This window comes from Vanessa tameamea, chromosome 24 (assembly GCF_037043105.1).
Source record: "Vanessa tameamea isolate UH-Manoa-2023 chromosome 24, ilVanTame1 primary haplotype, whole genome shotgun sequence".
Taxonomy (NCBI): Eukaryota; Metazoa; Arthropoda; class Insecta; order Lepidoptera; family Nymphalidae; genus Vanessa; species Vanessa tameamea.
This window is the reverse complement of record NC_087332.1, coordinates 2773035-2787223: the sequence shown is the minus strand read 5'-3', so window position 1 is coordinate 2787223 and position 14189 is coordinate 2773035. Positions and strand designations below refer to the sequence as shown.

The following is a 14189-nucleotide window of genomic DNA, read 5'->3' as shown; positions in this document are numbered from 1 at the left end:
CTATTTCAGATGCTTGCAATTATAATTTAGAAATATTTAAGTTTTTGCTAAACAAATAAAATTAATGTCGAAGCATTTTTAATACGCAGTATTTTAGCTTAATATACTATAATTATATTTAAATGATAACATCAAGTTTTATGTATTAAATATTTGTTATTTTTGTAATAATCTTCTGTTAATGGATCATTAAATTTTAATAAAAACAAACATAATTTTATAAATGTTAAAATTGAAAACAACCTTTTTGATGAACTTTGTAAATTGGGAAACGTTTTCTTTTTTAATAAATTTATCGACATTTTACATTTATTTTCTGTTTACTTGATTATGCTGTTAGCTATCAATTACTTCTAGAATATTTGAAAAATGGCTTATTTTACTTCGATTTGGAAGGCAAGAATAATAGAGAAATGTAGACAAGAATACGAAAACGAAAAAATAAATTCACTTCTCACATCTAAAACAGAAATACCACAAAAGACAATAATGCAAAGATGGCGATTTTACGGACAGAATACGAAGAGAAGAATGACAGGACATTTAAAAAAATGGTTTCCTGATGGTTCATCAGTATCAAATTTATATTTTTATTTGAAATCAGATCATGCATTACCCCGTTTCGTTCTGAAAAGTTTGATTGGATTCGTCTGCGGCATTGTGCTGACGTATCTTTGCTTTATATTCTTTGTATTCCAATTGTCGATATCGCTCATACACGCGACGATTATGAGTTCTATTATTGGTGTGTTACTCACGCTGGGACTGGCATTCAGTTGCAGAATAAGGTAACTTATCTAATCATATTTAAATTGTCAGTCGTTATTGCTTATGGTGGTTATACCTTTAGATATACAATTAAGTAAGAACAACAAATTGATGGAACGAATATAGCCCAAATAAAATAATGGAATATTTTATATAAGTAATAATTCCGTGTCATAATAAGTTGACATTGCCCTTAGGCACTGGACATTTCTGGTACCGTCAATGCGCTATCAACCACGGATTACCAGTAAAGACACTGGCTCGCCCACTAATCAAATCCATTTCTAGGGGCTCAGAAATAAAATAATCATAAATTTGTTATCGTGCACTATTATAATTATCCAACAAATCTGTTTAAATCAAAGTATTATATCATGTTCTACGATAAAATAAACGACCGAAAAAAAATAGATTAAGAGTACAGTAATGTTTAAAAATAACAGCCAATGTTGCTATTTATATAGATTATTCAAAACATATTTTTTATATATAATATAAAAGAGGTGCTTTTTTGAAGTAGACATAATATGTATGTCTTCGAGAACAATTTTAGTGTATGAACCGATTTTAATGGTTCTTTAAATCGCAATTTCATTGCATGCTGGTATTGAACATTGTGAACTTTTCATTAAAAGCGTATGTATATTCAATTTCACATAATCTTTTTAATTTTTTTTATTTTTTATTATTATTACCCTGCAAACAGTACCTATAACTTTAACGTATGTTTTTATCAGCTTGATGCATAACAATTAATTTACGTAACACAAGTGAAAACTAAAATGATTCAAATATTTAACGCCCTTCACATACCCGTGCTGCGCGTGTCTATGCGCGATTATTTGTCGAGTTAAAAGTAAAATACATATATACTAGCTGTCCGTCCTGGCTTTGACCGATTGAAATAAGAATTGTATTTATTTCACGAGCACAGCTCCACCCACCGGGTCTAACTTAAATCATCCAGGGCCACTCCTCTCCAGGACCCAGAAACACATCAACATATTACATCGAAATCGGTCTAACCGTTTAGAAGAATTTTAGTTACTCACATTAGGTATTTAATTTTATTTATAAAATATTGAATGTGTCCACTTCACATAACGTTTATCGTTGTGTATATTTTTCTTTCGATAGTGAGTGGGTTTACATATTTATAGAAATACAAAAGTATGCCTACAATGTTATCGAACAAACCGTAGGTATTGATCGCCATTATTACAATGTCTATAGAAATAGTACCTGCCATTCAGCTTGTATCAGATTACCGCGAATGTTCGAGAAAGTTCTGCGAACAAAACTGCCGTGCAGTTTTATTGTTGTGAAATGCCAGTAGGCTATTAAATGGTAATAGCTTTTCTGCAATAAAATATTGTAGATACTGTTCAATGAATAAGTAAATCGTTCTAATAGACTTCAAGAAAACAAGGGTATGATGGTTTAAATTTCGGACAGTATTAATTCTAAGAGACATAAGTATCGAAACGAAAACCTATATTCCAAAAACCTGTATAATAATAATAATTTATTGAGAAAAAAGCGTAGTATTACAAATAAAAACAACTAAGAGAAAATATTACAAATAAAATAAAATAAAAAAGGAAGCAAAAAGCACAATCATAATAAGTATTATAAAAACTAGGTATATTAAATTTGGTAGATTCTATTGACTTCCAAACCAGGATATCCTGTATCTTGGAAGTCAAATTTCACTGTATATGACCACGTAGCCCGTGTGCATGACTATCTTACAATGTATTAGCATTATAATGTATTTCTATAAAAGTATATAATATCTATTACGACGCTCTTACTCGGTCAAAAGTTTTAATGGATTTTAATAAAATTTGGCACTCTACTTGATTGGCTTAATAAAACATTTCTATCTTGCAAAATGAGGGGTGTTACAATTTATACAGTGAAAATTACTCTTTGATTATATAATAGTCCAAGGTCCAATTTTTCTATGCCAAATAACTTTTATCGGAAAAAAAAATTATTTCCTAATTTTTGAAACAAAAATATCTGAAAGGTCGAACTAACTCTTCAGATAAAAGTTAACTGACCGCTTCTACCGGCAAACCGCAATACTTGGTATTGCTCTGGTCTTTAAATTAGCTGGACGAGCCAATGTACTTACAAGGGACATAACATGTAAACTCCATGGCTGGCGGTGCATTGACTATGAAAGAAAATTGAAATTGTTATGAAATAAAAAGGGTTCTTAAAATAGAATAAATTTATGAGGTAACAACATAACCCAGCCTCGTCTTAAACAAAGATTTTTTAAGGGATCTTCTGAGACTACCTGTTGTCCAAGACATGACCATATTGGCGATACGCGCGGCACCCGAGACTTTAGCACCCCCTGCACCATGTGTCCGATAACGATGAGATGAGACAATGTCCGTCTATTTCATGCAGCGTCTATTAAACTTCTTTTTATCCTTCTTAGGTGTCTGATATTTCTGCTAATTCCTCAACTGTTCTCTCGCGTTGGTCGCTATACCCTGACGTGTTACGCTCTGGTCCTCATTCTTACTGGCCCAGCTACAAATACTTTGAGGAATTCTGAAGTTTTGACCGGGTCTATGGCCTGTAGTCAGGTAATATTTTTGTAAAAACTTGGACATTGAAGTGCCTACCTAATAGTGCAAAAACTTTTCTAAAACTATAACAACTCATATTATTGCTCTAACGGTGACAGAAGAGCTGGTATATTTATTCTCAACCTACAAAATATCAGTACTATGAAATCACATTTGCTTACAAAATATCAAAATGATTACTATTATTAAAATTGATATATTAACATTACACACTAAAATTTTCCAGAAGAAATTTTCTAGGTGACTTTAGTTTGAAAGAAGTAAGAGACAAACGTATTGCTTGACACGTATGTTACTTGAAAAGTTAAATTAAACATATTTTTATGTAAAAATAGTTAAGTTAGTATGTATCGCGCTTAGTGGAAATTGACTACCACCGCCCATGGAAATACAAAACTGTGCGATTGGCATGTGTGGTGCGAGTCTTTGAGGAACGAGTAGGTTCTCTTGTTGAAGGTTCCCAAGTGGCAAGTCATATCGGTTAAAACCACCGGCAAATAATTTCCGATTAGATATTTAAACAGCGTGTAATACTTATTATACCGAATCAAGATTAAATTAAAACGAATGGGAATTTAAAATATATCTCAATGTCCAATTTTTGAAATATTATTATGTAAAAATAAATAGCAATGTTCCTATACATCCTATTTAATAGGTTCTATTCTAGAGGATAATTATACCTAAAAGTTTTCTAAATGCTTAAATGTCTGTTCCATCCCATTTCTTTTTTAAACGTTTTTATGACCTCTTTAGACTAGGAATTACGCACTTTTAATATAATCTGCAAAGGAAATTGGATATTTGCAAGGAAATTTGTAACTTGTAAACTAATTGAATGTAATGACTTTGCTTACTTATTAATTTCAAAAAATATGTCGCGGTGTTTTTCGTGTTTGCCATAATTTTTTGACTGGGTCGATATAGGTTATACAAGCCCACACAAATACATTTCAAATTATTACACAGAGACTTACTGCTGAAGTCTATAACAGTCAGTCAAATCCGCAACATTCGTGAACAAAAGTCGTGAGGTTAAATTAAAATAGGCATCATATAGCAAATGTGATTTATTATTTAAAAAGAAATTAATAGCCCGTAAAGCCTTTGGAATTGCCACTAATCTCTCTTTTGTCGCATCAGATTCGGTTCTGTTGGATTTTAAGCGTAGGTACGTAAAGAAAGAGTGCACACTCGTTCTTTAAATTATCTCTAATCTAGTATTTACATAGAATATAACGTCTAACTGTTTTATCGATATTCGATATATTTTGTTCGTAAATAATATTTTATTTAATGTATCATGTAAATTATGGATATTCCATTATTTGTCTATGTTAATATTTTTATGTTTATATCACGAAAGAACTTAATGACATTGCATTTTTTTTTTGCTATTTTCATTTGTGCTTATGCACACTGCAGGCCATTAGTGACGAAAATACTTAAACAAAATGAAAAGTTTTATATTATTTCAAACTTTATTTCAATCAACATAAAGTTTCAATTAGACTCTATATTTGTAAGATTTTTTTTAAATCACCTCTAGGAACAAATAAAAACAAATGTTCGACACATTACCGAGACCGTGAAAAAACCTTTCAACGCAATGAAGGAGTCCATAAAGTTAATGGTAGGTGGAATAAAACGGGTCACGTCCAAAATGAAAAAAATTATATCTAAAATAAGTTTAATGGTTACTAGTATTGGTGAGTGTTTGTATTAGTAATAAAAAAGTTCAATATTAATAATACATAAGATTTTATTATTTTTATTCGGATGTTTCAATTAATTAGTTTGAGATATGAGAAATTCATCTAGCCATCAATAATGTTTCTCTTAAAATTGCCTATTGTATGGACTAGAAATAAAACAGATACAAAAACATCAAAAGATAACTTAAGAGTAAAATGCGCGGGTATCCTTTGGTGAGTTTGCTTAGCACGAAACAGTAGCGTAAAACAAGAAATTAGACAAATAAATAAGAGACGTACCATCAGTAAATCAACATTTTTATAATATAATGAAATATAAAATATATATCAATGTGAATACCGTTAGATCAAAATCTGTCTCGTGAGTTTGTAAATACCTGAAAGATCGTGAAAGGTGATTTCGCTTACAATAAAATGTATAAAATGTTGGTTGATAAATTCTGTTTTTCCCAACCTAGGTTAGAGTATTTATAATTAAAATGAAATTCGACAGATTATAGTTCATCAAAAAATGATGTGTTAAATTTGTAAGCAGTATATTATAGCACTTTTTTTTTTCAGCGGACCTTATTCAATCATCTTATTCTTGGTTAAATTATGTTGCCAATGTTTGCCACCAAAAGTTTGGAACTCCTTACGACCACTGTCTGAAATCAATAGATAGAGGAACGAAGAACTATATTAAGAGCTTAGGAAATGATTATTTTTGGCTTTCCAATAACTCTGTGGCCAATTCGGCATGTTTACCTGTGAAGTCGTATAAGACTATTTGTATTGTTTCTGACTACGCTACTACTTCATTTGCTGCAACACTCAAGAGAAGTATTCATGTTTCGATATTACATATTTAGCTACTTTTTAAACCCTGGGTCGGGTCAATAAAAGTTATGGGGTTTTTATTTTTATTATGAGAGGAGAGGCATAAAAAGTGTCTTGATTCGAAACCATCTGTATTTGTGTTGTGTGTTTGTAATATTTGCTGTGCCGATGGCTAATGACTTTCTTAGAATGGCCAGCGTGGACGAAATCAGCTAGAAGAACATCATCATAATAGATACTTGAGTTTTTTTTTGTAGGAAACAAGATATTGCTTAAAGTAAAATACTTATACCTAATCTTATCTATATGTATTGCTTTGATAGATATCATTATTAAGTAACATCGGCGAGTTAACATGGGTCTGGTTTACAGGGCTGCGGGAATATATAACTCGCATTAATACAACATTCTTCGTCAACGCCCAAATTCAACACATATATTCCTACAGCAGTAATGAAAGTAGTACTTCTAGCCTAATGGCTGCTGGTATCGTGACTGAGATCAGGAAAAGGGCTGATCCTCTGCTAACTTGGTTATCTTGGAGTTCCTGTATTACTAGTTTGTTCTTATTGCTCATAATTTTCAGGTTATTATCATTTGATGCCTTTTTAGTATGGAGTACGTTTTTATTTTGTCCTAGTCTTATTAAATATACGTTCTCATCGTCAATTTTATTGAAGTACGTTAATAATTAAATATAGAAGGAGAAAGAATAATAAAAAGAGGGTTTAGAGTTTATTCCATTACGCTGTTCGGTCCAATCCGGATTGGTACATATACGCGTAGCAGATTTTTATTTGAATTATAGCGGTTTTTTTATGATGTTTGTCCTTCATTGGTTGAAATGTACATGTTCTAAATATTGGAACATTTCGGCTCCAAGTAATTTTTTTTTTTTTGTTATTTCAGAGCTAAATATTATCAGCACATGTTCGAAACGAGATCTCGTTATGACAATCGCTACGTTACAAAGGAACTGCGTGATTTGGATTTCAAAAGGTATCAAGAAAGGCGAGAAACTGTTCTTCCATTGAACAGAAGAGAACAAGCCAAATATATTTGTGTTAGTTTTGTTTTTAAGCTCTTTTATAAAATAAACTTTGTTAAAATGCTTTTTAAAATTGTATAGGAAATAATATAATAATTGTATCCCGATACTAATCTAATGGGATTCGAAAACACGATTCTTTAATTTTCATTTAATTGTACATAAGCACAATTTATACTGAAAATATAATGTACATAATCAATTGACAATAATACCTTTTAAAAACGAAGGTTTCTTCATTATTTTCTTACGGGTTAAGTATGAAAAACTATCGAGTAATTGGCTCTATACAACTGGCCAAAAATTAAATCTAATGTTTAAGGAATCCTGTTCAAGTATGTATGTGTGTGAGTTTCTTTATTCTACCGTAACTGTTATATAGATTAACAGATTTAGATATATGATTATATAATTTATTCAATTTCCTCATTTTTTTAGATATCATCGTTCCGTCTAGTTTCATCAGAGAGGGTGTATTTAACTCGTTCGATAATTTTCATGGCGATAACTACTTTCAAACTCTTGATACACATGGTAGCGGATTACAGCTTGTATTGGGTTTTAATTACAATACGTCATCATGGAAGGTCACAGACACCTTTATCACGTAAATGTCTGGTTTTAATTTTGTTATTACATTATTTTGAGGAAATAAATGCATTGCATGCTTGAAGTTTTAGAATTTTCGATAAATAATAAATTAAGGCTGAAACATTTTTGTTTATTATAACTATATTTAAATTGATGTTCTATATTTTGCTTCATTATATTGTTATATATGTATGTTGAAATTTCTATAATATCTGATTTAGCTGGTCCATCCGACGCTGGTGTTCATGTATCAGGATCTGGTATTGTTGGAGATTTTATCAGATCAATATTGGATTCTATAGCATCGCCCTTACTGCCACAAAGGTCGATTACAGTAAATTGTCTTCCCAATCCCTATCCGCCTGATCTACAACGTTATGTACAAATTGGTAACTAATGTTGAATTTGATTTTATATTGTCATTGTTTTATATGAAATATTAAATTATCCGAAGCAAAGAATATACTTGAAAGTATGAAAAATATATAGTAGTAATCAGTTGTATTCCCTATTATCCTAGAAAAAAGGGTTGGTTCTTCTTTCACCATGATGCTCAAAAAGTGCACTGACCTACACACGCCAGTTTCATTGCATATTTTTCATTACTATCAAGCACGACCAAGCATCGTAATATGTTCTTAATATTACAGCTATATTAATAATTCTCCTGTGGTTTTTTGCACTATTCGAGCCGTATGGACTTCGTTTCCGTCATGTCATCGTGGGACACTATCAACCTGATCGAGCGAAGACGAGAGCCGTATGGCTTTACAATCACATTCTAAGAACTAGAGGTAAATTCCGGAAATATTAATCATTGATTCTGTCACATCATGACGGAATCCAAACGAGTACTAATAATTAAGGAGATTGAAGTCGTCCTTGAAATTAATTTTCTACTGACGTATTTAAAAAATGCGTCAAGTCTGAAATTATGAATAATAGATAAATATATATTAGTCTGTATGTATTATTGTTATTTACAGGTAGTTTTATGAAATTAGCCAGGAGAAAGTTACATCGTGAATATAAATATTCGAAGCATGAAAATCAGACATTTCGTTACTGGTTGAACTCTATTTTGCCGTAGGTTGAACTCGCTTTATAAAGGTCTTTTTTTATTAGCAATAAAATATTTTCTCCTGTCTATTTATGATTTAAGGTGCTGGCATTTGAGATATATGTTTGGCACGCTACCAACGGAGCCCCATTGCTTATTGTGTAAAACGTTTGAGGAACTGAATGATTCTGATACGAAATTAACAAAGTAAACATAGACGGCAATGTTTTTGGTCTTATATTTTTAAAATTAGTTACTTTGACTAGTATCCTATAGATTAGATAGAAAATATATTGCATCGATTAACTGGGGTTCATAATATTGGCTTGAGAGTGACCCAATTTGACCATATCCAATTAATATGGGCAAAAGGCAAATCTTTAGCATTATGTGGATTAATTTTATTAGAGTCCAATTTTTGTCTTATATGTGTACTTTCAGTTGTGATAAATTAAATTGCCCAGGAGTATATTGTATAAGATGTTTCTCCGATATCGGTCGTATGTGCACAGTTTGCTTATCGCCTAAAGACTATGGTGATATGAGCGACATTAGCCTAGAGAAGTAAGTACAACCTCATTACTTAAAGATATTTAACATTTCTTATTTCTTAAGCTTATACAATTGACTTAATTTTTAAGGTCATCTTCATTGATACTTTTATTTTTATTAAATTTTAGAGGTTCATCAGATGAAAGTGATATTGACGGAGACCTAGAAGTTAGTATAAGTAAAAAATGCTAAAATTGTTTCTTATAAATAAATAAATAAAGCATTGATATATTTGCAGTCTAAGCAAAAAGGGACTGAAATGGAAAGACTTATTAAAAAACCAAAATCAGAAAAAGTAAATAGCTGGGAAATAAAGTCGGAGAAAAAGAATGAACAAGCCATATTACCAGACATTGAGGATTATGAGGATGTAACTGAAAGGAATGTAAGTCATAATAGTTCAATTACAAATACGAACGATGTAAATGGATATGGTGCCATTGAAAAACATAAGGTTACCGAGCATGAACAACCCATACAAAAGAACATTACAAGACAATATGATAACAAAAGTAAATTTGACGAAGAAGGTGATTGTAAAGCTTCTATCGATTCTCCAAAATATAATGATCATTTAAGAAATGAAAAAACATGTAAACAAGTTAAAAAGTTAAAAGCTAAAAGATACTATCGGACCTTTTTACGCAGAAAATCAAAAGTCCGTGTTCACGAAAAACATCCTGTTTTAAGGAATATGATATATCAATATTTACGACGTTCGCAAGCACTTGGGCGTATAATATTTTCTAATAATATTAAGGCACAAGCAAAAACAATTAATGTATGTAAAGTTACATTTCAAACAAGAATCGCTAAATATTTAAAACTACGGCACAAACTTAGAAATAACAAGTCCAAAGGAAGAAAATCAAAATTAACACTCAACCCTAATGAGAATAATAAATATCAAAAATATGCAAAAGGTTTTACTCAGAGTGGTTATTACATAGCTATTAACAAAAACAATGTTTCCAATCCCAATGGATCTCGTAACAATAAAAACACTAAAAAGTCGTGTGATGAAGGTGAAAATTGTAAAGAACGCAATATCAGAAGCAGTCGTCAAAACATAAACGTATTTCTTAGCACGTGTTCCAATTATTATAGAAATTTTAAATCAATTTCTTCTTCGAGAAAACTATATAATATTCGAAATAATGACATAGCTGTTTTTAGCAATAAAATTAACTTCAAACGCAAGAAAACAACAATTAAGACTGCTGTTAATGACAAAACTAAAATTAATAATAATCCAATTAATAAAATATGCTCATATCTATTGGATAATACTTGGTTCAAAGTTAAGGATCGTAATGAAAAGGAACGTAAAAGTAAAAATAAATCAAAATTAAAAAATCGTGGTACTGAAGATAAATATAAAAATACTGTGATAAATCAAGTACACGTATGTTTTCTATAATTAATAAAATTACGTAGATGCTAGCGGTCTCCTTCAGACCAACTTTTTAAATCGTATGTCAGAATATTTAATAAAAAAATAACTAATAACATCTCAACTTTTCACGGATGTGATATGAGTTCTATCGAACTTTCCTAAAGCCGTACAACCGGGTCCAATCTAAGCTAACGAGGGATCTATTCAGAAATACACAAAAAACAATTAGGTAAAGTTCAGTGACATAAATAGATACATACAGAAGAGAAGAAAGATGAAAAACCACCATGTTAAAATGTCTTTTGGAATAAAAAACTAGTTTCCAAAGTTCCAACTGTATTAATTAATTTGTTTAAGTTAATGAATTATTACATTTTAGGCGGCTAGAATACCTACTACTCCAGAATCAAAATTAAATGGTCCCCTCGATTTAAATACTTGCGAAAAAACTTCCGAAAAACCAAAAATGGTTTACAAAGATGACAATGAACTTGATATTGCAAAAGGTACGTTTGACAATGTTTATTATTTATTTATTAAAAAGGTACAAAATACAAATCACTGATACGTACTCGTATATTAATTAAACAATAACAACCTGGCTTATATATTTTTTTTATTAGTAGTTTGTATATATCAATGAGGGAGTCATAAATAAAAAATATTAGTAATCATTTTATTAAGAAACATACCTATGTATATTGAAATATGTTTACGTGTAGGCTATAGAATGAAATTTGGATATTTATTTCGAATTTTAACTTCCACGGTCAACATTTTATAAGTTATCCGATCATCCGTTTTCGCAGCGAAAGTTTGAAACGATGATGATTATATTCTGAAGTATTCAATTGTTATAGTATCAAAGACAACTTTAACCTATATTAAATGCCCAAAATAACTAACATTCATCTGAAAATGGATTAATAATAATAATAATACTTAATTTATATTAGACTAAGCCCATTTTGTTAGTAACAATTGTCTTATCCTAGTGTTAGTACGATAAATAAAAATATTGAAACACTGTTTACAATCACTGCTGCACCATGCCGTTAGAGATTGCACAACAGTGCATACATATACAAGCAGTCAAGTCTGATGGCGATCATACCTAGGATGCCCTTTGTGCTGCCACTGACTGCGTACTTGTGTTGTACACCTTTTACGCATCGTGGCATAAGATCAATGGACCCGATATTCCGCGAAAATTACCGAAGCACTATAGAACAGCAGCCCCATCAGCATCCCGAGCGCATTCTTGTATAATGATATAGGAATACTGTTTCACAAAAAACATATAGTTTTCTTATAAGTAGTAATTAATAAAAAGTTAATATTAATATATAACTGAGAAGATAGAAACATACTATTACATACTTTTCTGTGGGCCCTTTGAAAAGCTACAATTCTCTAGTACATTGTATTGCTGTCCGTAGGAGATCTATGGATTAGCCAGCATTAGCTATGTAGGCGAACGAAAATGGTCTTCCTCGTTTATCTTCTTCTATTAGTGAAAATCATATCAAAATCCGTTGATTGGTTAAGAAAAAAATAAAAATTATATACAGCCAGAGGCAGATACTTCTCTGGACACGATCAGACTAAAATTTCGAATCTGATAGCACAGTTTATTCGTGTAACGTTGTAATTGAAATTAATCAGATACAGAAAGATTTTATTGCTGTCGCTGAAATTCACACACTTTCATTGAAAACAAAAGAAATAGATACTTAAATAAAATAACACAGCGTTTAGTATGAATATTAAACAGAATTGTTAGATTAATTAATCTAACTAAAATACTGCTTCTTACAGAATTTGGTGATCCGGTTAATGATTATAATAATGAAATAAATGCAACTTGTGTAACTCTAAGCTCGTTATCACTTAGCTATGATACGAAATCAGATACAAATACGTATTCAGCGGAAGATTATCAAGAATCACCAAAACCTCTTCGAGCTATGAGAAGAAAAAGAAAAGTCAAAATTTATTCTAGGGCTAGTTCAGAAACGTCCACACACCTTACGGTTTCCGATATGAATGCAATTAAAAATGATTGGTGGAGTCCGATTCTTGAAAGAAATCTAAAAGGATATTCAAGAAAAATCCGTGTTGATTGATTTACAGGAGATCTCTAAATACAAGTGCCAGGAAAGCAGAAGTGTCCTGGTATCCAATTAAATCGTAGGACATGAAAATTTAAACAAATACTGGCAAATAAATTGTCTAAATTTAACATTTTCTACATGGTATGAGATATTGTGAGAGGTTTATAAGTGATCTCGCGATATTTCCACTGAAACTTGAAACTTAACAATATTTATTATTAATCATGATGTGTTTTTTATTTAATAAATGATGACATCTGATATTTTATTTGTTACTATTGCTATTAATTTCGAAATTCAATATCTCCAAAGGTATTACAATTCGCCAAAAAATAATTTGTATACTAAATTTCATTACTATTCAAAAGTTTATCCATAAAAAATAATAGTTTGCTATATTTTTCATATATATAGCATATTTTTGCGTACTGGCAAATGGATCGTCTGATGGTAAGTATTCATCATCGCTCATACACGTTACCACCTTAAGAAATTTGAACGATTCCGTACTTGTACCTTAGATTACACTGGCTTAGTCATCCTTTAAACCAGAACACAACAATTCTAAGTATTCCTACTTGTCAATGTGAATCACTTTTATTTATAAACTAAATGATTCAAGTATCTAGCAACTGCAAATGTTAGGTTCAGGAAAAAGGTTTTAATTTTTAAGAATCCATAGATATAAAAATAGAATCGGGCCAAAAAAACGTAATCATCTGAAGTATCATAAAGTAGATGCAGACCTAAATGATGTATGTAGCACTTAACACTAAGAGTGAATAGTTTGAAATTACAGTAGTGTGTATGACAATTGACAACGATTGGCGTCTGTACTCCATTATTTTACAGTATTTTAAAAATCTGCATTACATTAATAAATCCAAGAAGTGCCAAATATCCTGGTTCTCCACCTTCAGGTCATCGGACCACCTTAGGTACTTGCTGATCCGCGTTCTCCGCTCTAGGACTCTCTCTTTCGAAATACGTGTCCAGTCAAAGTGCCTGTTCAGTCGGCTAATACGACGGTAACTCCGGTTCATATCCGATTTTATCTTTAAAGATTCTACGAGCATAGCTTGAACCATAACCGCAATTAGTATCCATTTTTCAGCACCGTAAGTTATGGTAGGTGAATTATAATTTAAGAAGAATATTGGGGCGACCGTTAGGTCAGCCCTCGTGAAACGAGTAGAGGCAGATCTGGTCCACGAGATTGGACGAAACTACGTTCTGCGAGCAATCGTGTCGGCGATTCTTTTCAGTTAATTGACATGGAGGGCCGTAGTCTCCTGTGATACAGACATGGTTCAGAAGGAGACGGGGGAACTGAGTTGTCTCGGCCCTCCAACACGCCCGACGCTTAGGTCTTAAAAGGTAGGACGTAACCCTGGGGCAGGGGACGCGTGAAGTGGGGTCCTCACGTTTTCTATTTCAGACGACCATGAGAAAAAAGGCAATTGGGATGGCCTCAGCGTTTATAAAATTATATTTAAACATTTTTTATCTATAAAAAT

At 31.4% G+C, this 14189-nt stretch overlaps 2 protein-coding genes across 2 annotated transcripts in view; both read left to right on the top strand.

Annotated features, from left to right (window-relative positions):
• LOC113398066 (H/ACA ribonucleoprotein complex subunit 2-like protein) overlaps positions 1–14189 on the top strand; it is a 167251-nt gene that overhangs the window by 24543 nt on the left and 128519 nt on the right. The window lies entirely within an intron of this gene.
• LOC113398087 (DC-STAMP domain-containing protein 2-like) lies at positions 385–9354 on the top strand. Its single transcript, XM_064218720.1, has 13 exons — positions 385–788; positions 3224–3374; positions 4927–5086; positions 5654–5914; positions 6284–6497; positions 6821–6974; positions 7398–7566; positions 7772–7939; positions 8201–8344; positions 8537–8636; positions 8713–8817; positions 9052–9174; positions 9291–9354. Exons 1-13 carry the CDS (start codon positions 490–492, stop codon positions 9352–9354), a joined length of 2112 nt encoding a protein of 703 aa, XP_064074790.1. The 5' UTR covers positions 385–489.

Excerpts from the sequence above, each read along its gene's own strand:
- LOC113398087 (XM_064218720.1), top strand. The coding sequence starts at position 490 with ATGCAAAGATGGCGATTTTACGGACAGAATACGAAGAGAAGAATGACA. Across the intron at positions 3,375-4,926 it reads GGTCTATGGCCTGTAGTCAG|GAACAAATAAAAACAAATGT; the intron begins GTAATATTTTTG and ends AATCACCTCTAG. Across the intron at positions 6,498-6,820 it reads TTATTGCTCATAATTTTCAG|AGCTAAATATTATCAGCACA; the intron begins GTTATTATCATT and ends TTGTTATTTCAG.